This window comes from Gorilla gorilla, chromosome 10 (genome assembly GCF_029281585.2).
Source record: "Gorilla gorilla gorilla isolate KB3781 chromosome 10, NHGRI_mGorGor1-v2.1_pri, whole genome shotgun sequence".
Classification (NCBI taxonomy): domain Eukaryota; kingdom Metazoa; phylum Chordata; class Mammalia; order Primates; family Hominidae; genus Gorilla; species Gorilla gorilla.
The window spans coordinates 21,067,039-21,084,030 of record NC_073234.2 but is presented as its reverse complement, the minus strand read 5'-3'; the positions used below and the strand labels follow the sequence as shown (position 1 = coordinate 21,084,030).

The window sequence follows — 16,992 nt, the reverse complement described above, 5'->3', positions numbered from 1 at the left end:
TGTCTCCCGCTAAGCACACAGATGCCCATCCGACAGACTCCCCAGAAACACACACCTCCCAGGCACCAAAGAGGGATAGGACTCCAGCTCTTTTGCCACCTTCCCCTACACACACACTCACACACACACACACACACACACACTTTGGAAAAACATCCCCATCCCTCCCTGACCACTCACTCAATGGTCACAATCTCACTCCATAGATAAGCATACCCCATTCACACACAACCAAACCCTCTAAGTCCAGCTACACTCCAGTCCTCACCAACACAAAATCCCACACACTCTCCCTAGGGGAAATACCCCAGACTTTCTATCTCCCTTCAACACTGTCTACCGGAGCCTGCATTATTTTCCAACCCCCTTACCTCCTAACACGATACCTAAGTCTGTGTGTTTGCGCCCAAGGCAGAGGGGGTTGGAGTTTATCCTCCACATTCTACCTTTCAGCTTTCTTTGTGTGACATGTCAGAAAGGAATTGAGGGCAGGCGGGAGGCAGGCTGAGTATGCTGGAGAACTTCTGAGTGTTGTGAAAACAGGACCGCTGGAAAAGTCTCCTCTATGTTACAACTTTCTCCCATCCTGACGTTTAGGAGAGAGCGCTTCCATGTTCTCCTCGCTCGCTGTTTTGCGGGGTAGGAGCGGGCACCTCTTTATTTAAAAAGCAGGTCGCTCAGTGCACTCCATAGCTGAGTTACAAACATCAGGCCCCAGGAGAAACACCCACCCCTTCCAGGCTCCCCTCCCCTCTCAGCAGGCCCCCGCCCCCACCTCTTCACACACATAAACAAGTCCACAGGCGCACAGTCTCCCGAGCTCTCTAGCTCTGAGCCCGGCGCTCCCGGGAGCAACCTCCGTTCGGACTCAGAATCTGCCGCCCGCCGCCAGAGGCCGAGGCCAGACGATCTTTTCGGTGTTTCCCCCACCGGGAATCCCACCCGAGCCTCGATTCCAGCAAAAGGGATCCTTTCTAGTCCACAGCCCCAACACCGTCGGACGCAGGGGTCTCAGTGCCGTGCATCTGAAGCGCAGACGACGAATGAACGCAGCAGCCAAACTCCCGCAAAGAAGCAGCGCCTCCTGGACGCGCACCCACTCCCGCGGAGAGCAACAAGCAGAATCCTACTCCCCCATCCCATGCCCTCGGCCCTCGCCCCTCGCCCCTCCTGTCCCTAACCTTCAACTCCCAAGCGTCCCAAATTTCATGAGGAGCATCCACCACTGAGTACAGCTCTGGGGCAATGGGTCAGTTCGGTCCGTCGTGGGACCTTTAAACTCCGACCTGACTGGCTGCGCGGGTGCCCAGGTCTCCCGGCCTCCCACGCCACCGCTCAAGTCCGAGAACAGGCTGGACGATACCGCAAGGAGATCCCCGGGGATGGCCGGGCCCGGGTGCCCGCCGCTCCCCGGAGGGGTCCCAGATGTGCGGGCTGCGTACGGAGCTCCAACATCTGCGCAAAGGCCCAGGGTGGGGTGGCCACCGGGTGGGCGCTGGCCAAGAGGAGCCCGGGGCGCGAGGTCTTTTCTGAAAAAACCCTTTCGGGGAACTCCAACGCAGGTACGCGGCGCGCGGCAGTGAGTCCCAACTCCCAAAACTGGAACGCGAGGTTCCGGGTCCTGAGCTGCGCGTCCCCTCCCCCAGCCCACGTCGGACCAGAGTGGTGCTGGGGCGAGCTGAGAATCAGGCTCAGCGGCCGGCAGAGTGCAGGGCGTGTGCAGGGGAGCTGCGGCGGCACCTCCCCGCCCGGAGTTCTGTCTGCCACCCCCTTTTGTTATAGGATGCGCTAGGAGCTTTCTCGGAGGAGCAGGCGGGTCGGTTGGGGTGGTGGGTGGTTGATTCTGTTGAATCCCTTTCCTGCTCTTTCGTCGTCCCCATTTCCCCTCGCCTGCCCCCACCCTTTCCAATCCAGGTCCCTTAAACCTGATCACTTTCCCAGATTGAGGGAAGCTTCTTGGGCAGCCGAGGGACAAGAGGGGAGGAGGTGGAGAAGGGTGTCCGTGTCCGTTTGTGTGTGTGTGTGTGTGTGTGTGTGTGTGTGTGTGTGTGTGTGTGTGTGTGTGTGTGTAGGGGGGTGGCTGCGGTTGCGCTTCGGCCTGAGCAGATCCCAGCGCAAACTTTGGGGAAGACACAAGCCCGGGAAAGTGAGTGAGCGCGGAGCGATGGGGGTGGGGCGGGATGCGGATTTGGGGCCCCCCGCACCAGTCCACTGGAAAATCCCTCCCCACGTGGACCCCCATCCCCAAACCTGCCCACCCAAGGTGCCCGCCGCCTCCCCTTACCGTGGCAAAAGTAACCATGGCATCCGTGTGGCCGTTTCCAGGGACGTCGACATGAAGAGAAAGGTGGACGCGAGCTCGGTCATTCAAAGTCTCCCCCACCCCGCCGCAGCCACTACCCAGCAGGGGAAAAAGGAGAGAAAGAAAGAAAGGAGAGAGAAGAAAGTAGTTGCGCCGGGCTGTGTCGCGGGGCGGTGCGCGGAGCTGTTCGGTAGGGAGAGGAGCTTCAACTCTGAGTCCCGTGAACATAATCTGCGCGGTTATAACCAGCCAACCCGGCCAGATGGCTCCGCGCTCAGCGCCTTAACCCCTTCCGCGCCGCGCCGCCCTCCCCCGCCGGCCCGCGCCGCGCCGCGCACGCCCGCGCCCCAGAGCCCCTCCGACCTCACTTCGGGACCCGTGGCGGGGAAGGGGTCATTTCTCCTGGCCCCTCTTGAAAAACAAAACCAAACCAAACAACAACAGCAACAAAAACTTCCAAATCTGTAGTATTCTTCAGTAACCCCCACCCTTGAGTTCCCTTTTAGAGATCCAGGAAAAAAACGAAACATTAAATGTATCGTAACAGGTTACATGTTAGTGTCTTCAGCCTTTCTTAGTTGTTCTTTTTCTTGAAATTTTTCTTTTTGATCTTTTTTCTTTCAAGATTTTCTTCACAAGGCATTAGGGCCTTTTCCTGCCTTTTTCCTCAGGCAGATCAGGTCTGAGGCGTAAACTCCTCCTCCAAACCTTAGACCCTTCCAGCTCCAGATCTCTCCCCACCCCCTACCAAGCCCACCCGCCACTCCTCCCCCCACCCCACAACACGAACACGCCCAAGGACAATCGCTCCCCGGCGAACTCGCCGCTCCCGGGGACCCGCACCCAGGACGCTGTGTCGGCGGTCAAGGGAGGTCAAGGTAGAGGGGCGTGGGGGCGGGTGGTCCGAGGGACTAGGGAGGGGCTGTGTGCGCGCGCGTGTTTGCGGGAGCTTGAGTGTGGAAGGGATAGGGAGATGGATCGCAGCCTCCCATTTCACCCATCCTCCAACTTCTAAACCCCTTCCTTCCAAACTAGGATGGGGCCCTGCAGCTAATCACTCGCCCAGCACCCACCAGTCTGCACGCGGGGACAGCGCGAGAAGCAGGAAAGGCGAGCAACAAACAAACCTCTTCGTGGCGCCCCGAAAGTAATGACGCTCACTTCCCCACCGGTGGATTCATTCGAGGAGAGGATAGGGGGAGGGGTCAAAATCTCTTATTTGGAGATAATTTTAGCTGCCCGTTAGACCTCACTTGCTCCGAGCCGTTCTCTCTAAATTTACCAAGTTAAGTCATCTTGATTTCGCCCATTTGCCATCGAGAGAAGGGGGGAAAAATACCACTTAGTGATCAACGAGAAATCGAGAGCCCGGGAGCAGAGTTTTGCCCTCTTGCCCCCTTCCCGAGTCCTTGCGTGCTGGACCTCCGCTCCAAGCCCCTCATCCCTTCCTCCCTGCCACTTCAGCCGCTCCTCACATCATCTCCTGCCAGGACCTTTTGACTCACGCGCGACTGGGAAGGGCAGCGAGTATCCCGTTTCCTCCCTGCCCTGTCGTTCGAGATGTCTAATAAGCAAGCCGTTCCGTGTTTCGGTTAGGGCCCAGGTTCAAAAAATCCAAATACCTTGAAATTGCTTGAGAATTTGGTTAAACATCGGAACTGCACCCACCAGTTCAGGACCAACCGGCCGCAGAGAGTAGCTGGGGGGTTGGATGGGGAGGTGGGAGGGGAGGGGGGAGTCTGGGGGCTGCGTACTAGATAGATTGTACCTGCCTCATCATTATCCTGGCTGATGGGGGTTGCCACATCGAAAACCGCCAGAAGTGCCCACCGAGGCCCAGGGGCGTCACCTCCTGCGGTCCCTCGCAAGGGTAGGGTCGTCCTTCAGTGGCTCCCCTCGTGCCAAAATATCGATGTCTTCCTCAGGGCCAGAAGAGGCTGCCGAGTCGTTCCCTCCACCCCGCCACACAGCACCATGAAGGTTTGGATTGGGCGTGCTCTGTCGGGTTCTGCTTTTCTCCCTCTCATCTGGCCCGCCTCCCTGCCCTCCCCCACTTCCCGCACTTGCCCCCCTCCTCCAGCTTCTCGCCCTGGTCAAAGGAGGGATTCAGGCCCCAGTTTCAGATCCACTGGCAGAGTCCTTTTCTCAAGCTCCAGGTCCTCCGGGAACCTGAAGATTGCAAGGAAAGAGGTGGTTGGCTCCTGCTGCAGCAGGGAAGGGGTTAAATACATGTGCGGGCTGATCTGCAGGCAGCTCCCAGGTCCCTGGCAGTCTGGAGGGAGGAGGGGAAGGGGGGCAAACAAACTTGAAAAATCAGAAGAAAGGAAGGAGAAGAAAAGGCAGCAAGCAGTGCGTTTAGGACTTGGATTTGTTCTGCAGATGCCTTGCACTGGCTGGCCGCGTCATTTTGCCAGGACTTTCGGGGATCCCAGAAAGAGTTTGTATTGTTTCCAACTCCAAGGGGTTTTGTCCTAAGCTGGTGGGTCTGTCTTTGCTTGCAATCAACAGGCCTTGTAATATGAGAGGTGACACCTTAATCTTGCCAAATATGTGCTGTGTCTTTGTGGAGAGAGGGGAGGAGGGACTGAGGGAAGGAGGGAGGAAGAGGGAGAGACCCAGACAGGAGCAGAGGGTGAAAGATGCACTTTTTCTCAGAAGGATTGGTTTCCCAAAGGGAGAGCCTTAGCCCTTTTCGGAGTAGAAGACCTCTTTCAGACAATCTCCCTTGAGCACCGCCAACTGCCTTTTCCTTTACTGTTTTTCTTTAGACTTCAGACCTAAAGATTTCTTCCCTCTAAGACTAGGGACTGACCCCCCAGCTCTCTGTTGTGGCTTCCAAGGGAGTGGCAAGGTGCTGAATGAAGAAGATGGGAAGAAAAAAAGAATTAGAAAGGTGTATTTTTAAGAAGACAGAATAAAAAGATCATTCTCTACTATGTAGAGCCATTTTTAAACTAGAATATTGCGACTTCTAAGTAAATCCGTGTTTCTAAATAGACATTTTTCTTTTCTATAGAAATACCATTGGTATGGATAGCAAAAGCAAAGATCAGGACTGGAAAGTAAGCTGGCTGCGAGCTTGTGCCCTGTACACAGGCCTGGTTAAGGAAGCATCCAGGATGAGATCTTTTAGGATTCACTAGGTAGGTGCTCCTCTCCAAGTTGACTTCGTGGCCATGACTTTGGCTGTCCATCTGTCGACTGTATTTTTAGGTTGCTGAACTTTCTTCTTCTCCCTGCTGCATCTGAGAGTAAGGCCCTGACTCCTGGAAGTGATTTCTGAGAGCAGGAATCAGATCTTGTTTTTGAAAACCCCCTTTAAAACTCTCTCCTAAAGCAAATTTCCAGAGCGTGCCTTCTGGTTACCCTTATCTTTTGCAATAGCACCACTCTGTGGTTGGAACACTGAACAGAAACAAAACGGCAACGTGGGATTGAATTTTGCCTTTATCTTGTGCAAACAGCACTTATCTCCCGATGTTTGAGCTCAGTGGACTGAGTGCTGGTGGTGGGGGCTCAGCGTGTGGTGAGGGAGGGGGTCTTGTGCAGTGGCAGTATGTGGTTAATTCATTGTGACATGTTGACCCAGGAAATGAGAGAAGTGGACCGAATGGCCTCCAAGGACCCTTTCCGTGTCAAAGACAAGCTTGTTTTTTTTCCCCATGATCACGTAGCTAGCCTTGAATGTCTGTCCTCTTCCACTGCTTTTCTTTTTCTCTCTTTTGAGGTTACTAAAACGAACACCACACTTCTCACTGATCCTGAAGTATTTGCAAGTTGCATCTTCTGCTGCTGGAGGGCGCTGTGGGGAGGTCTTGCCCTACCCCCTCCATCCCCACCCCCATCCACCCAGACAGCTGCTAGAGCTGATGGAGTGTGGAAGTCTTCGTTTTTCAAACAATTAAAGTGAATGCAAAAGGTGTTTGCACAGGGACTGGGAGCTTAAGGGTCAGGAAAGGCGGCTTCATGCTACCTTTGTGCCTCCGCACTTGAAAGATTCCTGGCTGCCCACCCGTTACTATATACTGACAACAGCATTATTCACCAAGAGCTACAGGCTGTCAAGCCATATAGCAATTCCTCTCAGACGCCCTGGAGTCACCTGTGAGACATTATTCTTTTCTTTCAATTTGCATGCAGTTGTCCACAGAAACTGAGTGGCTTGTTTATGTTTATTTAACAAGCCCAGGTCTTCCCCCAAATTTCTGTCATTTTAGGAAAGCACAGCTTTGCTCTAAGGACTAGCATTGATCTCTCTACACAGAATACAGACATCAGAGATCAACTTCTATCAGCCGCTATGTCCCCCACTCCACGTTTAATAACTGAGGAAACTCAGAATAACAAAAAACAAAAACAAAAACATAATAACAGACCACGACCTAGAATTTACTGCCAGAGTAGATTTTGGTGCCTGAGAAAAGCAGGTTCCCCTCTGCCTTCTCCACTCAGTAGCCATGTGCTTTTGTACAGGTTTCTTAACTTCTTGGAACCCATCTGGAATTGGTGAAGACAACACCAATCTCACAGAAGCAATATGAGGACCAAAGGAACTAATTAATTTAAACCATTCAACACAGTGCCTGGCACAATGTGAATGCCAGTCCCAATCTGCTAGTCCTTACACAGGAAACACTGTCACACCACTGGGGGAATGAGCTATCTTTAGAAAGAAGCTTGGCTCTGGAATGGCCTGTGTATTATTATTTGTATGCCACTACACATTTCATCAATGTAATTTTATGGATGTATATTTTCCCCTTTGGACAAATACAGAAATAAATCAGCAGAATGAAGTAGTGGACATATTTAGAATTTATATAGCTTCCCAATGTGGACCTCAACGTGCATGAAAGACAGAATTGAAGGATTTCAAAATCTCATTTTATTCAGTCTCTGCCTTTCACCCAGAACCACCTCATCATTTAAAAGGAAATTCCACCATATCCTTCAACTCTTAACAGATTGCCTGGTATATTATTGGTTTGTTGTTATTGCTAATTATGTTCTAGGGCTTACATTGAACAATATAATGAATTGCATTGAACAACGGTGAATCAACTTATTCTGTGACATGGCATACATATTCATAATTATGTTTCAAGAAATTACCCGTAATGATAGAGGGAAGGTATGTATTCCTACCACACAGGTGGATGTAGAAATCATAATAAAGTCTCCTATTTCACCAGTCATGACATGAATTCCTAACCACCCTATAAATTAACTTTATGCTGCACCAAACTCCACTCATAAAAAAATGACATTAAGGTTTCCTAGGTAACTAATGCATTTCCAAAGGGAATAGGTCTCAGGAGACAAAGAGGGCAGGGAAAAGGGTGGGGAGGAGAAGTGAAGAAAAGAGAAAAAAACATCCGATGAGACCCACGTGACATAAACAAAATATTTCACGGGGAAGAACCCATAAAGTTTTATTACCGGGGTCTGACACAGATATGGGATAGCCATTTATTCCATCTTTGGATGATAAAATACTCGATAGACTATCCCTCTCATCACATATGCTGGCATTTCATATTTCAGATCCAGTTGTACAAATCTTGAGAGGGATTTGACCCTTCCATTCATCTGCTAAGCTGCGTCCACTCAGCAGCCAGCTGACTCTTGTGCCCTCCACCAAATGTTGAGATGAATGTGAAAAACAGGGTTGATTTGCATGTTTCAGAATATACAGATGCTTTTGATCACCGTGGGCTCTTAAAATTTTGGAGTGGATCTGTTAGCCTTAGCAGAAGGCTGGGGCCTGAGAATTGAATTATGGGAATTGAGGTTTGGTTTGCAACCCCTCAACTCAGTGGCATTTTTGCTGCAGCTTTCTTCATTTGGAGGAGGGTCTGGATGCAAAAGAACATCTTGAATGCTTTGGACGAAAATGGCAAGTTGTAGGTGGAGCTTAAGGCTGAAATTTACACTGTAAGAACAGAGAAATTCTGACACGCAATGCAATCCAGAGAATTATCCTGGGTTAGAGACAGGGAGATAGGGAAACGAGATCCAGAGTCTTGTCACTGTTTTGTGAGCTCAGGGAAGTAACTAAACTTTTCAGTTTCTTGGTTTTACCATGTGTAAAGGTACTTAACCTCATTTTCTTCATGACTGTGAATATAAATAAGAAAACAAAGAACACACTAATGTGAATACAGTTAGAAATTTTGTATTATCTGATTTCTTCTATTTTCAGTAGCCCCAGAGCGACATCTGTGAGTGAAGTCTCCAACTGGTTACAAGACACAGCCAGGTGACTCCTATATTCAAAGTGTGGCAAGTTTCCCTGCGAGTCCCATGGCTGATGTGCTCCTACCCATTAGCACTGGGCAGTCAATGTAGAGTAAAGCCTGCCTTTTGCACTTTCCCTGACCTGCTGGAGAAAGGACACAGGACACAAGTTCATGGCTAGAAAGCCAACTGGAAAACTAGAACTGTTTCCATCACACAATGTCTTCCATTGGGTTTGAAGTCATTTTAGGCTTTAACTCTGTAGGGGGACTTGGAGTGGCACTAGGGATTAGAAAAGCATTCTGGCCACACCCTGCATTTACCACTTTTACTGGTAGTAAGGGGCAGGGAATGTCTGGGAAGTAAATGCCTAGCAACTCAAGGTGCAGCCTTTGCAGGGATTTGAGACCAAGCAGGATGGGAACCTAGGTCTCCTTACTCCTAATTGAGACCCAGCCAGGCTAGCCGTGCCTAAGAGCAATGTGTGATGAAATGCCCCTCGAGTACTCACCTCCTATACACCTGCCCCCAGGGGATCCTGCAAATGTCACTTCATCCATCTTCCTGCCCCCAAGACCAGCCCTCACCTTCCACTGATAGGTACAAAGCAGGTGAGGTGGGGTGCGGGGCAAAGAAGCTTCATCCTAATCTCCTCGTGTTTCCTTGAAAATATTCCTCTCTTTACTCAGCAGTTCAGAAAAACTGAAGAAAGAGAATGAGTCACTGAGTTTTTACTTTAAAGACCCTCTGTCCAGTGTTCCCATGAAACATTAAAAAGAGGTATTAGTTCTTGGAGGGGCTAGAAAATATGAGTTCCAGTTAAAATAAGCTTACATACCACTACTATCTCCAACACACACAAACATATACAGACAGACACACCCCATGCAGCCAACCCATCGGATGATTTGCTATATTTACCAGTCAGTTCGCTGACAGTTCTGCTCCTGTCCCCACCCTGAGAGCAGGCTGTCGTCAGGCCCCAGTTCAGAATGCAAATAATGCTCAAAAAGCCAAGGGTGCCCATGCTGGGCTCTCGTCTGTTCAAACCACAAACTCCCAGCACAGGAGGGAGGGAACGTTAGCACATGGAAACTTTCTCTACAGATAATAGCAATAGGTAACATTTATTGAGTACTTACTGAGCATTGGGTACTTAATAATCTTAGCATTATAGGCCAGGCACTGTTTTAAGCACTATGTGCATGTGTGTGTATATGTATATATAAAGGTATATATACACACACATGCAAACACATATGTGTGTGCATACAGATACATATACATATATATACATAAACCAGCACACACACACGTACATATAGATATCTATATCTATACCTATATCTGTATTATCCATGCCAGCATACATATCTATGTCTGTAGCTATACAAGCATGCACACATGCACACATGCACTGGTTTTAGCACTAGAGTAAGAGACAGAAACCTGGTTCATGTCTGAGTTCCTCTGTGTGATCTTAGGCAAGTTACGTGTCTTCTCCTAGGCTTCGATTTATTAAATATGTCAAGTAGAAATAATAATGGCACCTACTTTGTAGGCTTTTTTGTAAGGACTCATAATATATGGGTAGGTGCTACTATTAGCTCCACTTTACAGATTAAGAAAATTGAGGTATAAAAAGTTTATATAACTTGGCCAAGGATACATAGGTAGTGAATGGGTGGCAAACAGAGGTTTGAACCCCAGCTGTCTGTCCCTCTGCACCATCTAACCTTGATAGAGTGACATTTTTCTCTTTATACATATGAAGAAACTGAGTCATAGGAGGAGATAAGCAACTTGCCTAAGATTACACAGAGGAGCTCAGACATGAGGCAGGTCTCTTGCTCCTTAGTCCAGTGCCAAGACCTGCAGTAGGAAGGTTGCAATACCCACAGAGCCAGCCCTTCTGGACCCCAGGTTGTCCTAGGGCATGAAACGAGGAAGGAAATGGAGACTGAAAGCAGGATAGGATCAGGTGAAACCATAGGCCTTTGTGTGCGCTAGGTGTGCACACCTTTCTAGGTGAATGTAGCTCACACCAGGACACTCACTTGGCACATGGAAGAAGAACTGATTTCAACACCCACCCATCTCTTCAGCTGGTTCCTTCATGCAGACATAACCTATGTAACTCTTTATGACAGCCTTGGGTACGAGAGCTCCCACAAGCAGACAAAGCCACTCAGTGCCAGGTTGTTAAGAAATTTGTCCAAGGGAACAGGCCATTGGCTTTGCTCCAGAGATTAAAAGGCCGCTAATTAAAACTACCAGGGTTTGCAATATCAAGATATACAGGAAAAAAGTTGAGCCTTGAATCTCTAGTAAGTATTAACTCTGTAAATGCCTGCTCAGAAACTACAGGATGTTGGATTAGAACATTATGGGCAATTGATGTTCTGTTACCTATGTTTCATTTGAATCCCATCCAGGCACAAATGTCTACTCATGCAGATGTCTCTTCCTTTAACACAGACATAGACTTAACTGTCATCTAGACCTCAGACTCCAAAGGCAAGCCAGCGTTCAAAACCTGCCTTTGAATGAGTTTTAAAATCTGGAGCTGCTGTCAGGATACTATCTATGGGCATCGGATTTGCTTTTTTTTTTTTTTTTTTTTTGAGACGGAGTCTCGCTCTGTCGCCCCAGCTGGAGTGCAGTGGCGCGATCTCTGCTCACTGCAAGCTCCGCCTCCCGGGTTCACGCCATTCTCCTGCCTCAGCCTCCCCAGTAGCTGGGACTACAGGCACCCACCACCAGGCCTGGCTAATTTTTTGTATTTTTAGTAGAGACGGGGTTTCACTGTGTTAGCCAGGATGGTCTCGATCACCTGACTTCGTGATCCACCCGCCTCAGCCTCCCAAAGTCCTGGGATTACAGGCGGGAGCCACTGCGCCCAGCCCGGATTTGCATTTTACTACTCCAGCATATCTGCCTCTGCCTCCAAACAAAGATTAGAAAATTCCATTGGTCCTTTTCTCACTATATAAAATAATTTTCATCAGAAGTTTTCAACAATGAGTCCAAAAGCTAGAAATTAGTTCCATTGGAGTGAGTAGAGAGAATAACTTTACAAATGATGACAACTATTATCTTTCCACCTATGTTCATCTCTCCTAACTGACTGTATGGATACCTTAAAAATAAAGAAAATAAAAGAGGTGCACAAGAAAGTTGCAGATAACCTTCTAGACATAAGAAATTAATGAACTAAAAACAATGATTTTGCCCATGGTTAGCAAGGAGTCTGTGGTTAAGTTGAGAATGAAATCACAACTGGTAGGAGATGCCCAGTGTGAACTCTGGTCCACACCCCATATCTCAAGTTGGAAAACAGACTAGCTGCCAGGTAGACGCAATGAATGAATGACATGCGTTCAATGGGGGGTAACTCAGATTCCCCTAGTCAATCCCCTCATTTTACAGAGGACGTAATTGTAACCCAGGAAAATGAGCACACCTGCCAGAGACCACACAGACAATCAGACTCATCAGTGAGAGTGTGGAGCAAACTCACCTGATTCCCAGGATGCTGCTGTTTGTCTGCTGTGTTCATACGGCCCCCAAGAAATAGGCACATCTGCTTTCCTTCTGGAAGCGTTTCATTTCCCTCCAATTCCTCCCTTCCATTTCTTCTTTCCTCTCTTTCTTATTTCAGTGTATTTTAATATTTCCTTTATTTTGTTCCTGTTGTGAACAACTGGTCACACAAGGGAAAATTAACTTAAAATGAAGAAGGCAAGGTTTTAGTAGGAGCTAGAAAAGAATTTTAATCACAGGTGAGATTAAAAGACAGCTTTAAAAGTGTAATTACTACTTTCTTATTTCTGATGACGTAAGGTTGGTCTTTTCTAAAAAACGGGATTAAATAGATGAACTCTTTCTCTTTTTCAATAATATTATTATAGATGACCTTTTAAGGTTCCCAACTGAGGAAATCTTTTTTCTCCATATCTTTCTTGCTTTTTTATCTTCTTTGCTTTCCTTATTATCTTCTTTGTTTTATCTTCATTATCTTTCATTAAAGATAATGAAAGGATCTATTTTGCTGAGGAAATGTTTCTTTGATATAACTTTTTTTTTTTTTTTTGAGACGGGTTCATCTCACTCTGTTGCCCACATTGGAGTGCAGTGGCATGATCTTGGCTCACTGCACCCTCCACCTCCTGGATTAAAGATATTCTCGTGCCTTAGTCTCCCGAGTAGCTGGGATTACAGGCGTGCACCACCATGCCCGACTAATTTTTTGTATTTTTTTTTCTTTTTTTTTTTGTAGAGATGAAGTTTTGCCACGTTAGCCGGGCTAGTCTCAAACTCCTGGCCTCAAGTGATCTGGCCACCTTGGCCTCCCAAAGTGCTGGGATTATAGGCGTGAGTCACTGCGCCTGGCCCCTAGAACTTTTAATTTTATTTTTCCTGTGATAAAGCTATCAGTAAGTCCTGGGATAAATTCTTAACTCTTGTATCTACCTGCTAATTACTTTTTCATAAACAAACTGACACCAATATCTGGCATTAGCATTGTGGATCCCAGGAGCCTAGGAACATCCAACAAATCGGAGTAGAAAAGATCCTGGTATCTACAGGGTCATGAAGTAAATGGAAAGTGTGACTAATCTGCAAGATTCCAAGAAGTAAAGCTAGGATTGATGGGTGGAATTTACAGGGGTGCAGACTTCAAGTCAAGACAAAGTTGATGGTTCTGATATACAGAATTTCCAAAAATAGAATCCTTTGCCTCCACAGCTGAGGAGCTGCTCTCTGTCACTGGATGAGCTTAGGTATGAGACCACTTTGAAACATTGTTGTGTAGGGGTTTCAGATTTGGATAGGTGGTAGTCAAGATTCCTTCCAAACATGAGATTGCACATATCAGTGATCTGGTCACTTTAGCAAGCATGTACTTTCCCAAAGCATAATGTTTTTGCCACTGACATGGAAAATTATTTTTGATGGTACATGGATAAACATTTTACATTTTAATAGTTGTATTTAATTTGTTTTACTTTATCAAATTTATTTATGGAGATACAAAAATTCCTTTAAAATACATTTATTGGGGATTCTTACTTATGGTTATACAGGCCAATTAGTAATATATCAATTCTTCCATCAGAAACGCCTTAAAAAGCTGGAAAAAAATTTTTTTGAGACAGGGTCTCCCTGTGTCACCGAGGCTGGAGTGCAGTGGTGCAAAAACGGCTCTCTGCAGCCTCAACCTCCTGGGCTCAAGTGATCCTCTCACCTCAGCCTCCCGAGTAGCTGGGACCCCAGGTGTGTGCCACCACATCCAGCTAATTTTTTTGTATTTCCATGTTTTTTCAGGCTGATCTTGAACTCCTGAGCTCAAGTAATATGCCCCTCAGCCTCCAAAAGTGCTGGGATTACAGGTGTGAGTCATCATGCTCAGCCTGGAAACAATATCTTTAAAAACCATGCGAAGGTTCCACTTATAGTACAGCTGAGTGAGCTCTTCTAGACCAATTCTCTTTCAAACAAAAACTATATGCTGGGGCCCAAAAGTGAACAAATGCAGGCAGGTTCTGGAGGGGAGTTGGCTTTTCAAAACAGGGAGGGGTATAGAGATGATTTTATTGCTTTAAAAATATTTTTTAGCTTGAGGGCAGACCACAGTTGGTACCACATGAGAGAACAAAAACTTACAGATATAGAAGGAGAAATAGACAATTTACAATAAAGCTTGACATTTTAATAGCTCTCTTTAGGCAGTTAGTAGAAAAAAATAATCAAAATATCAGTTAAGGTAAAGACAACACTATTGACCACCTTGACTTAATCACTATTTGTAGAATAGTAATTAAATGTGGCATACACTTTATTATCAAGGACCCCTGGTATATATTTACCAAGATAGACCATATGCTGGGCCACAAAACAAGCCCCAGTACATTGAAAAAATGAAGTCACACAGAGTATATTCTCTGACTACAATGGAGTTAAATTACATATCAATGAGAACAAGAGATCCAGAAATCCCAATGTAATTGGAAATTAAACAACACATTTAGGCATTACATAGGTGAAAGAAGAATTCACATAGGAAATTAGAAAATATCCTGACCTGTATGATAATGAAAATACAATATATCTAAATCTATGGGATTCAGGTGAAGCATGGTAGCTCACGCCTGTAATCCTAGAGCTTTGAGAGGTCGAGGTGGGATGACTGCTTGAGGTCAGAGTTCAAGACCAGCCTGGGCCATGTAGTGAGACCCTGTCTCCACAAAAAAAGAAAAGAAAAATCTATGTGATCCAGCTAAAGCAGTGCTTAGAGGAAAAGTTTTAGCTTTCAATGCTTATAAATAGAAAAGAACAGAGCAAACCAAATCAAGTAGAGCAAAGAAATAACAAAGATATGAAATTAATGAAATAGAAAATAGGAACTAAAATTTGTTCTTTAGATAGATCAACAAAATTGATAGTCTCCTAGCTAGACTGGTCTATAAATATGAAGGAGAAAAAACTTAGCAATAAAAGATCTAAAACCTCAGATCCTACAGAGGTTAAAAGGAAAACGGGACTTCCATGAAAAATTTCAGGCAATAAATTTGACAAATTAGGTGGAATGGAAGCATAATTTGAAAAATACAACTTACACTTATGCATGATCAAGTAGAAAATCTGAATAGCCTTTATCTATTAGAAACAATTAATTTATCATAAAAAACTTTCCCATTAATTAAACAGTAGAAAAAGATGTTTTCACTGTTGAATTCTGCCAAAAATTTAAGGAAGAAATAGCATCAGTCTTGAAACAACTCCCATGTTGTTATATGTGGCGAGTATAATCCTAATACCAAAACCTGGCAAAGAGACAAAGACATTACTCTCCTTAAGAAAAATAAGTAAAAAATAAAGTTGCAGACCAACATCTTTATAAACAAATGCTGAAATTCTATATTTGTCTGTTCTCACAATGCTAATAAAGACATACCTGAGACCGACTGGGTAATTTATAAAGGAAAGGGGTTTAATTGACTCACAGTTCCACATGGCTGGGGAGGCTTCACAATCATGGTGGAAGTCGAATGAGGAGCATAGTCACGTCTTACATGGCAACAGGCATGAGAGCATGTGCGGGGGAACTCCCATTTATAAAACCATCAGATCTCGTGAGACTTATTCACTATCATGGGAACAGCATGAGAAAATCCCACCTCCATGATTCAATTACCTCCCGCTAGGTCCCTCCCACCAGATATAGGAATTACGAAAGCTACAATTCAAGATGAGATTTGGGAGGGGACACAACTGAACTGTATCACAAAATATTCATGAATATCATGAATAGTATATATATATATATATATATATACATATATATATATATATATATGGACCAAGTTGGGTTTATCCCAGCAACGCAGTCAGTTAACATTGAAAATCAATCAATGTAGTTCACCGTATTGATAGGATAAGGGTGAAAAATCTTTTCAATAGATTCAGGAAAAGCATTTGATAATATTCAGTACCTATTCATGATAAACACACACACACACACACACACACACAGCAAAGCAGGATGCAAAGGGAACTTCCACAATCTGATAAAAGGTGCAATCTGATAAAAAGCATCCATAAAACTGACATAATATTTACTAGTGAAATGTTGAATTCATTGCCCCTAAGATCAGAAACAGGGCAAAGGATACAAATATCTCAGGTATCCCTCAAAGGAGAATGAGTAAACAAGCTGTCGTGTATTTGTATAATAGAATATTCCTTAGAATGAAATAGGAATAAACTATGGATACAAAGAGTACTATGGATGAACTTCAAAAATGTTATGTTGGGTTAAAGAAGACTTACAAAAAATTATACATTTTATGTGATTCCATTTTATGAAGTTTTACAACAGGCAAAACTAACCTATTGTACAAAAAATTATAATAACAGTTGCCTCTGTGGGGATGGGGCAGGAGTGAGGAATAATGGGAAAGAAGCACTAGGGGACTTCCTGGAATGATAGAGGCTTGGATTGTACAGCGTATACCCTTGTCTGTCTATGTTCATTTAAGATTCATGCAAATTGTTTATTTAAATTTTGTGTCTAATGAAAAATATTTGTAAAACAATGTAAAACACTAGTTAATGAAATGCAGGCTGAAAGATTTAAAAGGGAATGTCCTCATGTCCTTAATGTATTTTGAAATTCATCAAAAAGTAAGATTAATTGACAGATGGACAGAGGGACAGATAGAGGGAGAGACATATAATAAGTCAATCAGGATGAAATTTAAATTATAGAATCTGATCTGTGGGTATAAGGCTGTTCACTGTAACACACTTTAACCTATTTTTTATATCTGAAAGTTCCCATAATAAAATGGTGAGTAAAAAGGAAAACATACTTTTGAAGTAATTCATCCATAGCAGCATGAATAAGCGAGGATAAGATCCCAGAGAAAAGGGGAAGTACAGAGGAGTGA

The 16,992-nt window shown here is 45.4% G+C and overlaps 1 protein-coding gene across 3 annotated transcripts in view; it reads right to left on the bottom strand.

Annotated features, from left to right (window-relative positions):
- NTF3 (neurotrophin 3) overlaps positions 1 to 3,725 on the bottom strand; it is a 65,461-nt gene extending 61,736 nt beyond the window's left edge. The window contains exon 1 of one of the 3 annotated variants that reach the window (XM_063693756.1): positions 3,430 to 3,725. Coding sequence is in view for 1 of the 3 variants with exons in the window: in XM_004052539.5 (XP_004052587.4) it covers positions 2,285 to 2,530 (246 nt within the window). In the remaining 2 variants the exon portion in view is untranslated. Of the gene's footprint in view, positions 1 to 1,181; positions 1,824 to 2,284; positions 3,005 to 3,429 lie in introns of those variants that run through there. The other 2 variants (XM_004052539.5, XM_055356992.2) reach the window with 2 other exon arrangements.
- Positions 3,726 to 16,992: the final 13,267 nt, after the last annotated feature.